Source organism: Hylobates moloch, unplaced genomic scaffold (assembly GCF_009828535.3).
Source record: "Hylobates moloch isolate HMO894 unplaced genomic scaffold, HMol_V3 SCAFFOLD_19, whole genome shotgun sequence".
NCBI lineage: Eukaryota > Metazoa > Chordata > Mammalia > Primates > Hylobatidae > Hylobates > Hylobates moloch.
This window is the reverse complement of record NW_026652294.1, coordinates 15,590,645-15,607,895: the sequence shown is the minus strand read 5'-3', so window position 1 is coordinate 15,607,895 and position 17,251 is coordinate 15,590,645. Positions and strand designations below refer to the sequence as shown.

Genomic DNA, 17,251 nt, shown 5'->3' with positions numbered 1-17,251 from the left:
CACGCCCGGCCCATGCCCAAATCTGATGCCCCCTCCATGAAGTCTTCCAGGATCCCCTAGTCGGGAGCAACACCTGCCTCCTGTAGATCTGGGACTCTGTGTGAGGCTCTTGATTTGCCCCCTCCTCTGCTTTGGAACGAACAATTCCCTCTCTCCGCTGCCTCTGGGGCCTCTATTCTCACACTGGCGCTTGGTGTTATGAGAATCTGTTTATGTGTCTGTCTCCCTCACGGGGCTTGAAGCTCCTCCGAGGGCAGGGGTGAGGACACGGTCAACCTGGTGTCCTCAGCGCAGGAATGGGGCCTGGCATGAAGGAAGTGCTCAGAAAGTCAACTTCAAGGATTTGAGTTATTATCTCTGCCCCCTGAGACTCTGTGCTCTGGACATGCACTGAACCAGTCTCCTCATTCATGCTTTCATTCATTTGTTCAATCATTCATTCATGAAACAAACACTCACTGAGCACAGATAATTACAGAACAACTGCCAGGAACATAGGAACACAGAGGAACGAGGCAACATGAGGCTATTACATAGCACTTCTATTGCAGGAGAAAAAATAACTTTCCATAGGACCTTTTCCTTTTCTTTTTTTTTTTTTTTGTTTTTGAGACGGAGTCTCGCTCTGTCTCCCAGGCTGGAGTGCAGTGGCGCAATCTCGGCTCACTGCAAGCTCCATCTCCCAGGTTCAGGTGATTCTCCTGTCTCAGCCTCCTGACCAGTTAGGACTACAGGTGCGCACCACCATGCCCAGCTAATTTTTATATTTTCAGAAGAGACAGGGTTTCGCCTTGTTGGCCAGGCTGGTCTCGAACTCCTGACCTCAGGTGATCTGCCTGCCTCTGCCTCCTGAAGTGCTGGGTTACAGGCGTGAGCCACCGTGCCTGGCTGACTTTTATATTTTTTAATGATTGAAAAAGGTCCTATGGGGCCAGGCATGGTGGCTCACACCTGTAATCCCAGCACTTTAGGAGGTGGGGGCAGGAGGATCACCTGAGGTCAGGAGTTCGAGACCAGACTGGCCAACATGGCAAAACCACGTCTTTTCTAAAAATATACAAATGAGCCAGGCATGGTGGCAGGCGCCTGTAGTCCCAGCTACTCAGGAGGCTGAGGCAGGAGAATGGCTTGAACCTGGGAGGTGGAGGTTGCAGTGAGCCAAGATCATGCCACTGCACTCCAGCCTGGGTGACAGAGTGAGACTCTGATATATATATATATATATATATGTCATTCTTAGCTCATGGGCTGTACAAAATCAGGCAGCAATGGACCAGATTCAGTGTCCAGGCTGCAGTGAGCCAGTCTCTGTCTCCAAGCATCATCTGATTAAGTCCCCCTGAGGCTCTCAGGAGTAATAACTCTGAGTTACTATTGGTGGTAGATTATCAACCTTGAACTCTGTAGAGGTAGACGTTAACTTTCAGAAGACTATAATAAGCTGTCAATGATTTTAATTCACTAGAAAAGACAACCCCAAAGGTTTGTTTTCTTGCCTGGTAGGACCTTAACCAGGTTCGTATCTAACTTGGTAATCTTATTCCAGCAGTTCTCTTTTTCCATTAATGATTGATGACAGATAGATAGATAGATGATAGATAGATAGGTAGATATAAACAGACAGCTAGCTAGCTAGACAGAGACAGAGAGACAGACGGATAATAGATAGACAGCTAGCTAGCTAGATAACTAGATAGACAAGCAGACAGATATCAACAGAGAGATGATAGATGGATAGACAGATAGATAGATAAATAGATAGATAGATAGACAGACAGAAAATAGATCAGTTTCTTGCGTTCTTTACCATTCCACTGGTTCCCCCATTAATAAGCTAAATAAATATTTGACATATGGTCACTCTATCTTTGTATAAGAATCATGATTTCACCTCTTTGAAAACTGTACTTCGACCTCATCACCTCCATCCAACAAAGAAGCAAGCATTTGACCAGCAGGATGGGAAGAGGGGAAGGCAAGGAAAGGTATAACAAGGATTTAAACTCTGCCTCCCTCCCTGAGACGGGGTTGAGATGCTCACCCCCACCTTGGCTCTGGGTGACAACGCTAGATAGTGTGGGAGGAATCTGAGAATTTAGGGGCCATAGAGTCCAGCAGCCAGTTGGTGCACTGCACAACTCACACAAACTACAACTTGGACAGCACCTCCTGCCTTGTGCAGCGTGGTGACTCTGCTGGTCAGCTGAAAGATTGTGGGTCTGCTTGGAGAAACGCAAGGTGACTCTAGAAATATGGCACCAGGTAGGGAGGAAGGGCTGATGAGCCTGACTGGGAAGGAAAGGAAAAGGTGGAAGGAATGTTCTTGAATGCGATGGCACCGCTACCTCCAAAAGACCAAGTTTTAAAACCAATGTGACTGATAAACCGTGAATTGGCAAGATGATTTTCTACCATCAGTGGAAACTAGCTTGTGGGCAGGTTGAAGTCAATGGTAGAGGAGAGTTACGTTCGTGGACTACTAACCCTGACTCATCCTCACACCCACACAGGACCGCATGCACACCCGTCTACAAGACACACACAAATACACGCGTGCACAACGCCACCTCCTCTCCCCCTATGGGCTCCAAGACTTGCTTGGGACACATCACTGAGTCCACCATGGCATCCCCTGGGTGACTCTTAGCCAGGGCTCCCTGCACACACGATAGAAGCCATGTGTCCCCCTGACACACAGCAAAGTCAAGACAAACACCAACTCAAAAGGAAAGTGGGGAGGGGATAAAAAGTAGCGTACCCAGCGTGGAATTCAGTGCAGCTATGTCTTTCACACTGGCTTCTGATAAAAGGAAATGAACAAACAAATAAACAAGAACAAAAAAAATAAAAGAAAATACAATGAAAATAAAATTAGAGGAGACTCTTGGAGCTAGCCTTGTCTGAGATTCACCCTAAACGCCCCCACCCCACCCTTCTGTCCTGGCTTCTTGAATGCAATGGCACTGCTACCTCACCTGGGGGGCTCTCCTGGGGGGCCCGCCCTGAGAGCACCCCAGCCCTGGCAGGCAGCCTCCCCGGGCCACACCACAGCTTGTTTCCCCCAACCTCATGAGGCCGACCCCGTGTTTCCGCTCCCAGTACTGACCCAGGATCACTAGGCCCTCGGGGTCCACGTCGTACTCGGCCCTGTAGGGGATGGCAGCTGAGCTGTTGACCGTGGACAGCAGCTCCTCCACCAGCAGTGCCTGCACCACCTCGGGGCTCAGCATCGGCCGGCGGTGCTCGGGGATTTGGAGAATGAACCAGAAGAAGCAGGTGAGGGGTCCCTCCCTAAGGCAGGCAGAAGTGAGAGGGGCCAGGGAAGGATTCTGAGGTCTGGCCTCAGCTGCATCCCTGCTCATGCACATCGAGCACTCTCCGCACCCCAGCCATTGCTGTCCGTCTTCACGCAGAAGCCTCCTAGCGACCTCTGAAGGAGGCGCTCTCATAATCCTGATTTTACGAATGAGAAAACTGAGGCACGAGAGGTGAACTTGTGCCTCATAGACTGTGCCGCAAGTAGCAGAACCAGATGTGGACGGGGCAGTCGGGCCCTGGAGCCAGTGCTCTTAACACCATCCCCCTCCAACATCGCCTCGCCTGATGGTGTCAGGCCCTTAATCAGCCATCACAGCCACTGTCTGGTGCAAACCTATCACACCCATGTTTCCATTCTGCAGATGAGCCCAGTGAAGGGACGGTGACATGCAAGAAGCCAAGTTCCCTCTCCACGCCTTAGTTTCCCCATTTGAAACATGAAGGCATTGCATCAGAAGCCTACAGAGGCCCCTCCCATTCTTTGAATCTCAGCTTCTTGCAGGAGCTGGTCAGGGGCAAGGACAACTCACCCAAAGGAATAGACGGAGCTGGAGTTGTAGTAAGTTCCCAGGCGGGTGCTGGCGATGAGCTCCTTGAGCTGTGAGAAGGAAAGACAACAGCTCCTGGGACCCTCTGCAGGGCAGACAGGGCCACTTCCTACCTCGAGGTGCCCTTTGCTCCTACTGGCAGCCCCGCTCCATGCATGAGCCTCCAAGGTGGACAGGCTTGATCATAGTCACACAGCGCTGAGTGGCCGGGCCGGTGCATGCATGAATCTCACACTCCGCCCCTTTCTTTCTGTTCCCATTACACCAGACTCTCACCTCCACCCACACTGCCAATGACCTTTCTGCCCCCTGCCAAAAGTCACTCCTCAACTCTGAAAAACCCCACTCGGCTCCTGGGTCCCCTCTGCACCTCCTCCTATGGCCTGGGACAAGCCAGCAGCTCGGATGGGTAGCACAGCTGGCTGGAGTTTTTGCACATCTCCAACTACAGCGCTGCTGGCAGGATTACAGGCTCTTAAGCATTTGCACAGCGTGGGAATAGTGTTCGTGTTATCTCAACTTCACTACAACCCACAACAAATCTGCAGCCGGGTCCTGTTGTTATCACCCCTACTTCATGGAGGAGGAAACGGGCAGCCTCAGGTTGGGTCCCTCAGAAGCAGACCCTCCATTGACAAGGTGGGGCAAGTGGTTTATTTGGAGGTGATTCTGGGAAACAGTAGTTGGGAGGGAGAGACTGGAAAGTGGGCAACCAACATGGGGCCATGAATGTGCAGTGTAGAGCTGAGAGCATCTGAGCTCAGCCCAACAGGGCATCTCTGGGAGACAGCCTGGAACATTCTCTGAACTATTCCCCGCACCAGGGCCAAAGAAGCTGCGGTATTGATCCACCCACTCCAGTGCTCATGGTTCAGGGTTGCTCCTGGGAAGAACTCCCCGGCACTTCTGGCCTGCCTTGTTGGGCAGTGGTCCTGCAGCCTGAGAGTAGCAGGCAGTAGACCAGCCTCTGTGCAGTGTGCCACCATCCTGTAATGGATGGGCAGGAGCAGCCACTGTCCTGTAATGGAGGGGCAGGAGCGGGCCACCGTCCTGTAACGGAGGGGCAGGAGCAGGCCACCGTCCTGTAACGGAGGGGCAGGAGCGGGCCACCGTCCTGTAACGGAGGGGCAGGAGCGGGCCACTGTCCTGTAACGGAAGGGCAGGATTGGGCCCTCGATAGTGTCACCTGCACTGCGGGACCTTTCCCAAGGTCATGCTCCACCCTGGTAAGAGGCATGATCAGGATCTAATCCGAGTGCTATTGACCCAAGCGTCCACTAACTTTCCCATGACCCTCAACCTCGTCTGCTTCCATGGTGCCTGGAGCAGGGCTGTGGTCCCCGTGAGTGCTCCAGATGGGTTGATCAACTGGCTCCATGTGATCAGACCCCAACCCTCTCTTTTCACCCCCACATTCCCTCCCTCTCATCCCCCAAATCCTTTCCTACCATCTTCTGGGCTTTGGCGGTTTCACTGCGGAAGGCACTAGATTCCCGGCGGGTAAGATCCTGGGAGAAGTGGCGATTGAGCACTCGCAGGCTGCCTGAGTACACCTGGCTGACCGTCACCTCCGCCTTGTACCCTGCCCAGGAAGGAACCAGCAGGGTTAGTGGAGGAAGCGGGTGGGAACGTCTCCTGTCTCTTCCATGCCTTCTCCTGCCACCCACACCCTCAGCTCAGCATCAGTGTCTTGGGTCTCCACGGCACCATCAACGTCATCATCGTCATCTTTGTCACTCCCATTGTCATCATGGTCATCTAAAGTTTATTGGATGACAAACTGGCTGCAAGGTACCAGGGAGGTGAGAGGCTCCCAGATGGATGGTGTCCTACAGGTTCCCAGGGAGAGGCTGACACAGTGACCAGTCCAGGACACCAATGACATGAAGGCCAGGAAATCCACGTAGGCCCAGGAGGCCAAGGTCATGGGTCAGCACCACTAGGCATCCTTCCACTTACGAGGTCATCCAGGGATCCCACAGGTGTGTGCTAACCACCTACTACATGGGGTATGCCAGTTAACCAAGACAGATGTGTCTCCCCTCATGAAGCTGACAGCGGTGGGTAAGAAAGGCATGGCTCTGGCAACCATACAGCATGTGGCATCTGTCTGTGGGCAGTGCCATCAGGGAGCAGTGCCACACGGTGCTGTTGAGGGGACGTGACGAGGACGCTCAGCCTGGGCCAGAGTGGAGTGACCCTCCAGCTGAGATGTAGGGATGGGGAAACTGTAAATTGGTGAGAGAAGAGGGAGGGAAGTACCTTCAAGCAGAGGGAGAGCAGCATGGGGCACGGGGCCGGTAGCACGGGGACCATGGTGAGGACCTGGGCTGAAAGGCTGTTTGGCTGGTGTAGTCAGAGAGGGGGAGGGGCGGCAAGGAGCTGGGGCCTCCGCAGGGCAGGGCCCACTGGGTCTCTACCCGATGAACAAGGGAAACCATGAAAGGTTTAAAATCAGGAATGATGTCATCAGACTTCTGTTTTGCAAAGACTATTTTGGCTGAAGCGAAGAGGGTAGACTCACAGCCCTGGTTTACACCCCTATTCATTCACTCAACAAATACTTCCCGAGAGCCTGCTATGTGTAGGAACTGAGCCAAAGCACTTGGGGCTATATGAGCAAAACAACGAACAGAACAATCAAGAAAAAACTGCCCTTAATAGCTTGCAGACTAGCAAGGAATCCGACGGTAAACCACACATCGTGTGTAACAGGTTAGAGGTGGTCAGTGCGGTGGAAATCAGGGCATGGGGCGGGCTGCAGTATGGAGGTCAGGGAAGAAGGCGACATACATCTGTGGAAAGAGTGTCCCAGGCGGGGGCAAGTGCAAAGGCCTGGTGTGTTTTAGGAGCAGCAAAGAGTGAGCAACAGGACAGCAGGAGGGTATGAGATGGGGAAGGGGAGAGGCCGGGTAGGGCTTGCCAGGCCTGGGAGGACTCAGGCTTTCACCCTGGGTAAGATGGGAGGAATGGGAGGTAGTTTTTTTTGTTTTGTTTTTGCTTTTTGTTTTGTTTTGTTTTTGAGACAGAGTTTCGCTCTTGTTGCCTAGGCTGGAGTGCAATGGCTCGATCTCGGCTCACCACAACCTCTGCCTCCCAGGTTCAAGCGATTCTCCTGCCTCAGCCTCCCGAGTAGCTGGGATTACAGGCATGCGCCACCATGCCCAGTTAATTTTGTATTTTTAGTAGAGACAGGGTTTCTGCATATTGGTCAGGCTGGTGTCGAACTCCCGACCTCAGGTGATCCAGCCGCCTCGGTCTCTCAAAGTGCTGGGATTACGCACGTGAGCCACGCGCCTGGCCCCATGCGAGGTTTTAAGCAGCGAAGTTAGAGGATTTGGTTTACTTTATCAAATGGCCCCTCTGCTGTTAAGTTGAGATAAGGCTCTAAGGAGGCAGGGCAGAGGCAGGGAGAGCATCGAGGACAAGCCTGCAGGGCTCTAGGGGAGAGATGTCCAGGGGGACAGAGCCTGGCCCCAGCTGTGGCAGAGGAGAGGGTGGAAGTGATTGGCGTCAGCCGCTTTTGATGTATTTTGGAGTTAGAGATGACCAGGTTTGCTGGCAAAGTGGGGCTGGGGTGGAAAAGAAAGAAAGGAGTAAGAGGAAGGTGCCAGGAGAAGAAGTGGTCTTGGACTGGGATGTGGGAGGTACAGGTCTGGGGGAAATTATGCAGAGACCTCATGGTCTGAACGCATGGGGTCCGAGATGCTCCTCAGACATGTAAGAGGAAGAGCAGGGGCAGCTCTAGAATCAAGCTCAAGGGAGAGGCCCAGGCTAGAAATGCAAATGTGGGTGTTATCAGGGTATAAAGGGCACTTGAAGCTAAGGGTAGCAGATGAGATCACAAAAGAAGTGGGTGGAGAGAGAAAGGAGAGACCCCCCCATCAGCAGGGAAACAGAAAAAGCAACCCGCTGAGCGGAAAGGATCCGGTGGCGGCCCAAAGTCTAGGGAGGAAAGGGCTTCTGGAGGTGGGGGTGAGCCCCCGGGTCAAGTGCAATGATGACTGAGAAGTGGACATTGGATTTAGCAACCTGGCATGTTGGCAAGCTTGACAATGGCCGTTGGAGTTGGGGGGCAGAGGGAGCCAGGTTGGAAAGGGCACAGAGAGACTGGGTGTGTGGACTGACAGCTCCTTCAAGGAGCAGAGAAATGGGGGAGGCACCCCAGGGGACATTGACAGATGCTGCTGCTGGGGGAGAGAGGGCATCCTTGCTGGTGCCGGGCCATTGTGCGGGCAGAGGGGGCGGGATCGGGGTCCCAGGAGGAGTGCACATGATGCAGCCGGGAGGGCAGGTGGGCCAACATATATGGGGCTTCTCTTCTAAGCTGTTTTGTTTTCTCACTGAAGCAGGAGACAGGGGCAGGCGGGTGCTGGGGGCTTGAGAACACATAAAATTCCTGCCTGGGAGAGCAGGAAAGAGAAAGGACCTGGGAAATATGGTTGGTGGTATTAAGGGTCCTGCTACCATCCTCCTTAGGAAGCCAGCCACACCCTCTCCTCGGGCCAGTCTGCCCTCCTCGCTTGGGGCCTGTCCTGCTCCAGTGTCACTGGTCACTTGTGCACCTCCTCTTCCAGACAGGGCAGGGCGTGTCTCTGATCCACCTGCTTGCCCAGCACCCAGTCCCAGGAGCACAGCCTGGTCAAGGCGGGAGGAGTCTTTCAAACAGCTCCCGAAGTGCCTCCTTCAACCCTCAATCCCTCTGTGGGGGAGTTGGCTTCCCCCAGCAGAGGCTTGGGAGCACTCACCCCTTGGGTCCTCAGCCCCATGGAGCACCTCTCCTGGGGTGGGGGTGATTGACCCCAGGAGCATAATCAGGGGGAATTAAACTCCTCTGCAAAGAGAAATAATTGGCAGGTGAGTTCCTGGCCCTCCAGCCCAGTGCCCCGTGGTTTACTCTGTAGACTAATTAGCCCGCTACCTGAGGAGGCCCCCACAGCCCTGTGCTATCTGGGGCACTGGCTTCCTGCCGGTGGTGAAATGCACATGGCGTCTACTGCCTGCGTTGCTCAACTCTGGGTAGAATGACTGTAAGTCATTGCAAGCAGGCCCGTGTCAGACCTGGGGTTCCCAATAGCGTCACTCCCAGATGCTGGTTCCAGACACTGCCAGCCCTGACCCCCTTGGATCTAGGCCTACATGGATTTCTCTCCACTGCTACAAAGTTGGTCCCCAGGTTGCTTTCAACAGGCCTGGAATTCCACCAGGAGATTCAGCCAGTAAGAGCACTAGCTATCCTTTGCAGGATGTTTAATGGGATGCTTCTGATCACACAGGCAGCTGGGTTGTCCCTCCCGTGGCTTCCCAGCCCTCAGCTTTCTCTGTCCCAGCACATGCTGTGCTTTAGCGTAAATGTCAGGTCTGACGCCTTGGCTAAATCACAAGGACAGGGGTTATCCCCAGAACCTGGCACACAGGAGGTGCTTGGCACTGAGTAAATGAACGAATGAATGTGTCTTCCACAGTGTACAGTGTACAGTGTAGAGGCACAGTCTAATTCGGTTTCTCCGTTACTTCCCACTGTCAAAGGCAGAAGGAAGAAGAGAGACTCCATCAATCTTAGAGAAAGATAATAGATGCTCAAGAGCATTTATTCAATCAATGAATGAACGGAGGCCTGGATGAATGAGCCCAGAGCACAGGCCAATCGCTCCCCAGCACCAGGGGACTGACTGATGGCTGTGACATCAGGGAGGGGCCGGCCATAATTAAGGACATGGCAGAGGGCCCTAAGGCTGGCTGCTCTCCAGCTGCCTGCTCCGTCCCCCATTCATGCTGGACCCTGGAGACCCAGAGGGGATAGAGCTGTGGTCCCTACCCTAAAGGAGAACCCAGGCTGGGCTCAAGTGAGCAGAGGCACTAATTGGTACCAGGCACCATCAGTGCCTCTGGGCCTCCTTCTTTAGGGCGGGGTTGGCTCCAAGCCTCAGGGGCAACCCAGGAGGACTGTAGGCAAGGGAAGACAATGTTTATGCTCTGTGGGCTGGTTGGTTCACAAGAACTGGGTGCTAGGAGAGCCCACTTTCCCCACCTGGTGGGGAGCTTTGGGGTACTTTGCCCAAGCAGGAAGCAGACCTGAGCCATAGGACCTGGAGCCAGAGTCTGACAGCATCTCCAGCTGGCAGGACAGGCAGGGAGACCCAGAGAAGAGAAGTGACTTGTCCAAGGTCACACAGCAACATGCTAAGCATGGCTGCGCCTGGAACCCAGTTCTGTCCTGCTGTGCCTGCTACGGTCACCCCAAGTCCTCCCCAGGTGCCTCTCCCAGGCGGTCCCACAACGTTACCTAGGAAATACCAGAGTAGCACCCCCACCAAAGCCAGCACAACCAGGGCCAGCAGCACAAACAGGGGCACCAGGTGGAGGGCTTTTCTCTTGGAGTCCTCACGGGCCTTGAACGTCCCCTCCGGCTCTGCTTCCTCGCCATCACCTCCATCCCCCTGCCCGCCAGCCACCTGGGGGGCCTCGGCCACGGACATCCTGCCAGGGAAACAGACCGAAGTTGGAAACAGCCTCGCATTTGCAAGGGAGCCTCTGCTGAGCGCCGGTGGGGCACAGAAGCAGGACTTCCCTGCCTTTTGGAGTGGAAGAGTAACAACATCAGGCGGCAGTGACTGGAAGTGGGCGCAGCGAGAGCTCGCAGAGGAGGGAAGTGCATCTCAGGTCAGCTCGCCCCAGAGGGCAGGCACCAGAGCTGGACTGGGTCTGGCTCGAGAACCCCACCTTTGCTTCCCACTGGCTTCCCCACAGTCAGAGGACAGACAGAGGTCTCAGTGCCTGAACACCTACCTCCCTAGAGGCTGCACCCACAGACAGAACTGAAGTACATGGGGTGCAGACTTCTGTAGACGTCCGACCTCTTGCCCTCATTTCCCTTCCACGCAAGGAATGCTGTTTCTTGCTCCTGGTTCTGGTTCACGGAGCTTCCCACCATGCCCACAGTCCACGCACTTAGCCCCTGCCCCAGAATCCCCTGAGCTGGCACTGCGCTGGGCCAGGGACCTGCCTTCCTTCACAGAGTACCGTCTCTCTCACCTTTCTACTCTCAAAGTCTCGCAGCAGAGGAAGGGAACAAAAACTAATATTCATTTTGTGCCCTCATGAGACATTTCACACTTAATTTTCAGGTCACCCAGGGATGTGGAACCATTGTCCCATGTTTTCTTCCTCAAGCCCACACCACGTGGGTACTTCACCTGCATTATCTCACTTAAACCTCCAGTTCTGCGCCCATTGAAGAGATGAGGAAACTGAGACCCAGAGTGTTCTAGCAATAACTCAGTCTAGGGCTTTTCCTAGCGCCATTTTCCCAATGTGATTTGAATACCTGACATTCACTCCCAGAGGCATTTTACAGATAAAAAAAAAAAAAAAGCCCCTGAAGCCCAGAGAGGCTAAGCCACTTTCCCAAGGTCACACAGCAGGGAAGTGGAGGTTGAGTCTAGATGTCTGACTCCCTGCTTTTTGCACAAATCTAAGATGCCTCCCATAAATGAGCTGTTAATTAACAAATCATGATTAAATAGCAACTGAATGTCACCCCTCTCCACGCTCCAGGGTTCCAACTCTATTTTGAGACCCTTTCAAGCAAACATTCCAATATATTTGGCCTTTCAGGCAGGTTTCCCCACAGTACAGAGAAAGCCTTTGACCCACCCACCAGGAGAGCAAGGGCTCCAGACTACTGCGAAGTTCATCTCCTCTTACTATATCCATAAATACTGTGTAGCTTTAAAATGCACCCCCGGGCTGGGTGCCGTGGCTCACGCCTGTAATCCCAACACTTTGGGAGGCTGAGGTGAGTGGATCACATGAGGTCAGGAGTTCGAGATCAGCCTGGCCAATATGGTGAAACCCTGTCACTATGAAAAATATAAAAATTAGCCCGCCGTGGTGGTGGGCACCTATAATCCCAGCTACTCGGGAGGCTGAGGCAGGAAAATCACTTGAACCTGGGCAGGGGAGGTTGCAGTGAGCTGAGATCATGCCATTGTACTCCAGTCTGGGTGACAGAGCAAGACTCTGCTCGAAAAAAAAAAAACATAAAAAAAATAAAATGCACCCCAGATGCAGGCAGGGGCTTCCTTCGGGCTGTGTCTTGGGGTTTTACACAGTGGGTTGCCAAAAATGGGGCTCTTTAGTAATGCTCAAAGTCCTCCCAGGTGGATGTGAAGGGCCCTGGCCCTTCTCCCAGCTTCCCGGCTCCCTCCAGCTCCCCTTGGCATCGTTCCCAGCTAAGGGTCTTTGGTGTCCAGCCACAGTGACTCTGTTGAGTGGCCCTCATCAGATACAAGGAAGGGAGGGGCGGCAGGGGACCCTCACTGGGCATGACACCCCCCTTCACAACTAAGCTAGGATATTCCTGCATGTGGAGTGGGCCCTACTGGCTTTTATGGGGCCAAGGTCAGGGAATGGTAAATGGTAAATGGTAAATGTCCGGCAATGGGTGGGACAGCCCCTCCCACTTCCTCAAATGTTCATAGCATCCCTAGCGAGAAACAGGCAAGAAACAGACCAGTAACAGGGCGCTGAGACTCTTGCATGAGGCCACATGGCAGGTTTGAATCCCCAGCGCAGAGCTGCCTGTCTGTCCTGGGCTGGCCACCTGTGACTGAGGTGGCTGTCCTCAAAATCTGAGGTTTGCTGGATTGGGAAGATCCCAGGTGATGGGCTGGCTCCTTGCCCTTCTTTCAATCCCTCGTCCCCTCCCTCTGCCAGAGGAGGACGCCATACTCCCGCTGCACCCCTTTTATTTAAGGGACAGGATCTCACTCTGTCACCCAGGCTGGAGTATAGTAGCACGATCATAGCTCACTCCAGCCTCCGATTCCTGGGCTCGAGTGATCCTCCCACCTCAGCCTCCCAAGTAGCTGGGACTACAGGTGCACCAGCACGCCTGGCTAATTTTTTAGTTTTATTTTTCGTAGAGACCAGGTCTCAAACACCTGGCCTCAAGCGATCCTCTCACCTTGGCCTCCTGAAGTGTTGGGATTACAGATGTGAGCCACCATACCTGGCCCTGGTTTACTCTTGAGTCTGGATCACCAAGGAGCTATTCTGGGATGACTCATAGTGCCATGGGGACTCAGGGGCATAGAGGTGATAACAGGTGACATTTATTTCAATTGTCTCTGTTGCTTTATGTGCACTTTCTCACGTGAGCCTTACACAGATCCTGTGGCGACAGGTACTCCGATCACTCCTACTTCACAGATGGGAAAGTCAAGGCACAGAGAGGTTGAGCAGCTTGGCTAAGGTCACACAGCTGGTCAGCAGCAGAGCCAGGCTGCAGTCAAGCAGATTGACTTCAGAGTGACACCCTGACCACTGTGCCCTACTACCTCTCAGATAATCAATGTAAAGAGAGGGAAACTGAGGCTCGGAGCAGGTCGTGGGTCCATTAGAGGAGGCCCGAAAAGGGGCAGCTCATGGTGGGGTGCTTGGTGGGCCTCCCCTCCCCTCTCATCCTCCAAGCCAGGCCTCCTTCTCTATGCAGATTTTGCCTCCCTCTAAATGCCCCTCGCATCCATCTGGGAGGACTTTGAGCAGCACAGTGAGGCTAATTTTCAGGAAACCCTCTGTAAAAACCCAAGCCATGGTCCAAATGGTGGTAGTGGGAAATTAATTCCCCCGGGCTCACCATAACTTCCCACCCAAACTCCTGGGGCGGCCTCCTCACTAGGTCCCCTGCCTCCATTGCGTCTTCCAGCGCATCCTCCCTCCCCAGCTCAATCGCTCACCTGCTCAGGATCCTTTCACAGCTCCCAGCCACTTATCATCTAAACCCCTTGCTGCGGCATCCGAGACCCTCCATGGCCAGGCTGCTGTCCACCCTCCTCGTGGCTATAACTTCCATCGTGCACTTGGTGCCCCAGGCCCACGAGGCCCTGCCTTTGTGCAGCTGAGTCCTCCTGCCTGGACTGTGGGGAGCTCTTACCAGGCCACCTGCCAGGTACTGGGTTCCAGGCCCCTGGCTAGTTAAGCTGCCCCCTCCCCTGGGCAGCCCTTGATCAGATCAAGAATATGCCTTGGCTTTGGGTCTTGCCTCTGTCACCTACAGAATAGGCAGGGCCGGCATCTTGCTCACCTCTGGGGTTCCCCATGGAACGCCGCACAGCCTCCTCCCTGTCTGTAAGCTGCATGAAAGCAGAGTCTGGTACTCAGCGGACACTCAGTAATTGTTGAACAAATGAATGACAAGGTCCCAGCTCCTTACTCCCCACAGGACTCCAAGGTGCTGTGTGTATATGGCCTGGCCAAATTCTCCTGCCTCCTTTTTTCCCACCCTCTCTTTTCCCCGTCACACCCCAGGGACCGTGGACTTCCCTTGGTAAGAAATTTTAACAATGGGATGGTAGCACACATTTATGGATTAAGAGCAGCCAGCCAGTACCAAGAGCCCTCCTGGACCTTGAGCCCTGTCAGTGCTTGTTCATGGCCAGGCGTCCCCACACTCTTCCTTCTGCCTGGGCCCCCACCTCCCAACCTGGCCAGCTCTTGTGCAGCCCCTGTCACCTCAGCTCAGACCTCACCTCTTCGAAGCTCTCCCAGAGTGCCCTGGAAGGGGCGGCTGCCCCTCTCAATGTGCAGTTCACCTGTGGGCTCTCTCTGCCCCTCACATTGAGCTCCTGGAAGCGGGGACTGTGCTCCAATTGCCAAAAGGGGCCTGAAGCAGTCCCCCAGCTTTGAGCACCTGGACCCCACCCTGGCACCTGCTCCTCACTCCCTCCTGCCCTTCTGGCCATTGGAGGGTCTCTAGTCTGCCTGCTGGAGGCTGAGTTCCTTGGGGCGGGGCCGCGACTCCCCCAGCAATACAGATCCAGATTCAACCACTGCGTGTGAACTCCTACCATGTGCCAGCCCTGTGCTGGGCGGTGCTGCAAACTCCACTGCAGCCTCCAACAGCCTGGGGTGCATACTTTGCTGACTCTATTTAATGGCTGGGGAAACTGAGGTAGAGAGAGGTAACATGACTTACCCGAGGTCCCTCAGCCAGGGCAGAGCAGAGCAGAGCAGAGCAGGGACTCTGGGCTAGGGCCATAGGGCCATCTTTCAGTGAAGCCATTAGGCCCTAGAGTCCTGAGAGTGGGGGGGACTGGGTGGGGGTCCCTTCCACACATATAAACACACAGACCCACAGATGTACACAGATGGAGACATGCGGAAGGATATACACACATCTATTCATGACACAAAAATTCATAGATGCACGCCCTTCCTACACAGACACACACACGAACATACACACACACATACATGCCAACTCTGAGCCTGTGAGCCCAAGGTCCTCTGCTTAAGTCAGTACACAGGTGCAATGTGGGGCTCTGGGCCTGTCTCCTACACCAGAAGGCCCAGGTGGGATACCGCGTATGGAGGGGGTAGCATGTCCAGTCCTGCGAGGCAGGGGTAGGGTGGCCTCTCCCTTCCTCCTGTCCCTGCCACCTGAATCCCAGGCCACCAACCACCCAGCACTGATGCTGTGCCTGTCCACACACCTGGTGTCACCCTGCATGGTCCCTCCCCTCCCCAGCTCTGTGGGCCCCTCACCTTCTGCTCACTGATCACCCTCTGGCCGATGAGGCCCTGCAGGCCTGGCCTCGGAGCAGGGTAGGTGGCTCAGGCCCCAGGGAGCCAGGCCCAGGTCTTAGGGTGGACACTGTCACTAGATCATTTATAGATCCCCGTCCCCTGCCCTGGAGGCCCCCGCTTACCTTTGGGAGTGGCGGATAGGTGCCGGGCCTGCACGCAGGCCTCAGGAGCCTCTGTTTGTCCAGGCCAAGGCCTCCCCACCCCCACCCGGCCAGCCCAGGCTGGATCAATGGCCTAGAGCCATGACCAGGGTGTCTGGCCCTTGTCCCCTGTGGCCTGTGGCCCCAGGCTCCATGGGGCTCCTCCTGCTGGGTCCGGGACGGCACTGTGACTGAGTACAGGTAAACAGGCAGGAGGTAGGAGAAGACAGTGCCTGCCCCGCCCCATCTTCCCCCACCCCCGCATGGGCACCCCAGAGGCTGGCAGGCAGGTACGGGAGATCTGAGCTCTCCCCCGAGGCCCGTTGCCTGGTGACCTGCCTGCCTGGTTACAGCCCCTGGTCCCCGAGAGCATGAGGTAGGGGCGGCCAAGGACTGGGGACTGTGCAGAGGCCGGTGCAGGTGAGTGCAGGGGCTCACAAGGGTGAGTCCAGGTGCTTACCTGGACTGGCGAGACTAAAGGAGCTGCTGGCCTGAGAGAGAGAAAAGGAGGCTGGGCCCATATACTCTTGGGACTGGAGAGGAGAAAGGGGATGCAAGGGTGGGGTTTGATGCTATTTTCTGTTTAGCTGGGAATTATTTGAATTCCTACCTTGTTCTTTTTTTTTTTTTTTTTTTTTTTTGAGATGGAGTCTTACTCCGTCACCCAGGCTAGAGTGCAGTGGTGTGATTTCGGCTCACTGCAACCTCCGCCTCCCGGGTTCAAGCAATTCTCCTGCCTCAGCCTCCCGAGTAGCTGGGATTACAGCACCCACCACCATGCCCAGATAATTTTTATATTTTTAGAAGAGACAGGGTTTCACCATGTTGGCCAGGCTGGTCTCGAACTCCTGACCTAAAGTGATTCCACCCACCTCGGCCTCCCAAAATGCTAGGATTACAGGCATGAGCCACCACACACAGCATGAACTCCTACCTGGTTCCGTAGCGCTGTGCTGTCCATGACGGTAGCCACTGGTCACCCGTGGCTCGAGTCAGTCTGAACTGAGAAAAGCTGTGCGGGGGAGACGCACACCAGGTTTCCAAGGCCAAGTGCAAACAGGATGTCAACCAACACGATTACAATTTTTATATTGATTGCATGTTGAAATAACACTTTGGTGATCATGGGATATATAAAATGTATTATTAAAATCAATTTTCACCTGCCTCTCTTCACTTTTATTTTTTATTTTTATTTTTTTTTTATTTTTTTTTCAGAAACAGGATCTCATTGGGTTGCCAGGCTGGTCTGGAGCTCCTGGGCTCACATGACCCTCCTGTTTTGGCCTTCCAAGTAGCTGGGATTACAGGCGTGGGCCACCACACCCCTTGTTGCATGTGGGTATTAGACAGGTTAAGTCACAAGTGTGACCTGCGTTGTTGTTCTATGGAACAGCGTTGCTGTGGAGATGGATTTGAGCCCTATGTGTGCCAAAGTGCCGGATGGGAGCCAGGGCTTTCTAGGGTGCGCGCAGGCCAGCGGGCGTCTGTCTCAGACAAGGCTGACTTTCAGCGAGTGTACATCCTGAGGCCAGAATGCGGGGTGCACACCTGAGATGCTGTGTGCTGTGGGCATATAGGTCCCACAGTGTGTGTGTAAGAGAGAGAGTCTGGAATTTGTGTGTGTAGATTATGTATGTGTAGAATGTGCGTGTG

The 17,251-nt window shown here is 54.2% G+C and overlaps 2 protein-coding genes across 3 annotated transcripts in view; both read right to left on the bottom strand.

Annotated features, from left to right (window-relative positions):
- The window catches only part of TMPRSS6 (transmembrane serine protease 6), a 37,601-nt gene extending 27,017 nt beyond the window's left edge, over window positions 1–10,584 (bottom strand). The window contains exons 1-6 of one of the 2 annotated variants that reach the window (XM_032138525.1): window positions 10,442–10,584; window positions 10,153–10,346; window positions 5,315–5,448; window positions 3,849–3,916; window positions 3,107–3,291; window positions 2,759–2,800 (exon numbers count right to left, since the gene is read on the bottom strand). In XM_032138525.1, coding sequence (XP_031994416.1) covers window positions 2,759–2,800; window positions 3,107–3,291; window positions 3,849–3,916; window positions 5,315–5,448; window positions 10,153–10,346; window positions 10,442–10,524 — 706 coding nt within the window. In that variant the 5' untranslated portion in view covers window positions 10,525–10,584. Of the gene's footprint in view, window positions 1–2,758; window positions 2,801–3,106; window positions 3,292–3,848; window positions 3,917–5,314; window positions 5,449–10,152; window positions 10,347–10,441 lie in introns of those variants that run through there. The other variant, XM_032138526.2, reaches the window with a different exon arrangement.
- The window catches only part of CIMIP4 (ciliary microtubule inner protein 4), a 302,707-nt gene that overhangs the window by 99,868 nt on the left and 185,588 nt on the right, over window positions 1–17,251 (bottom strand). The gene's annotated exons all lie outside the window — the stretch shown is intronic.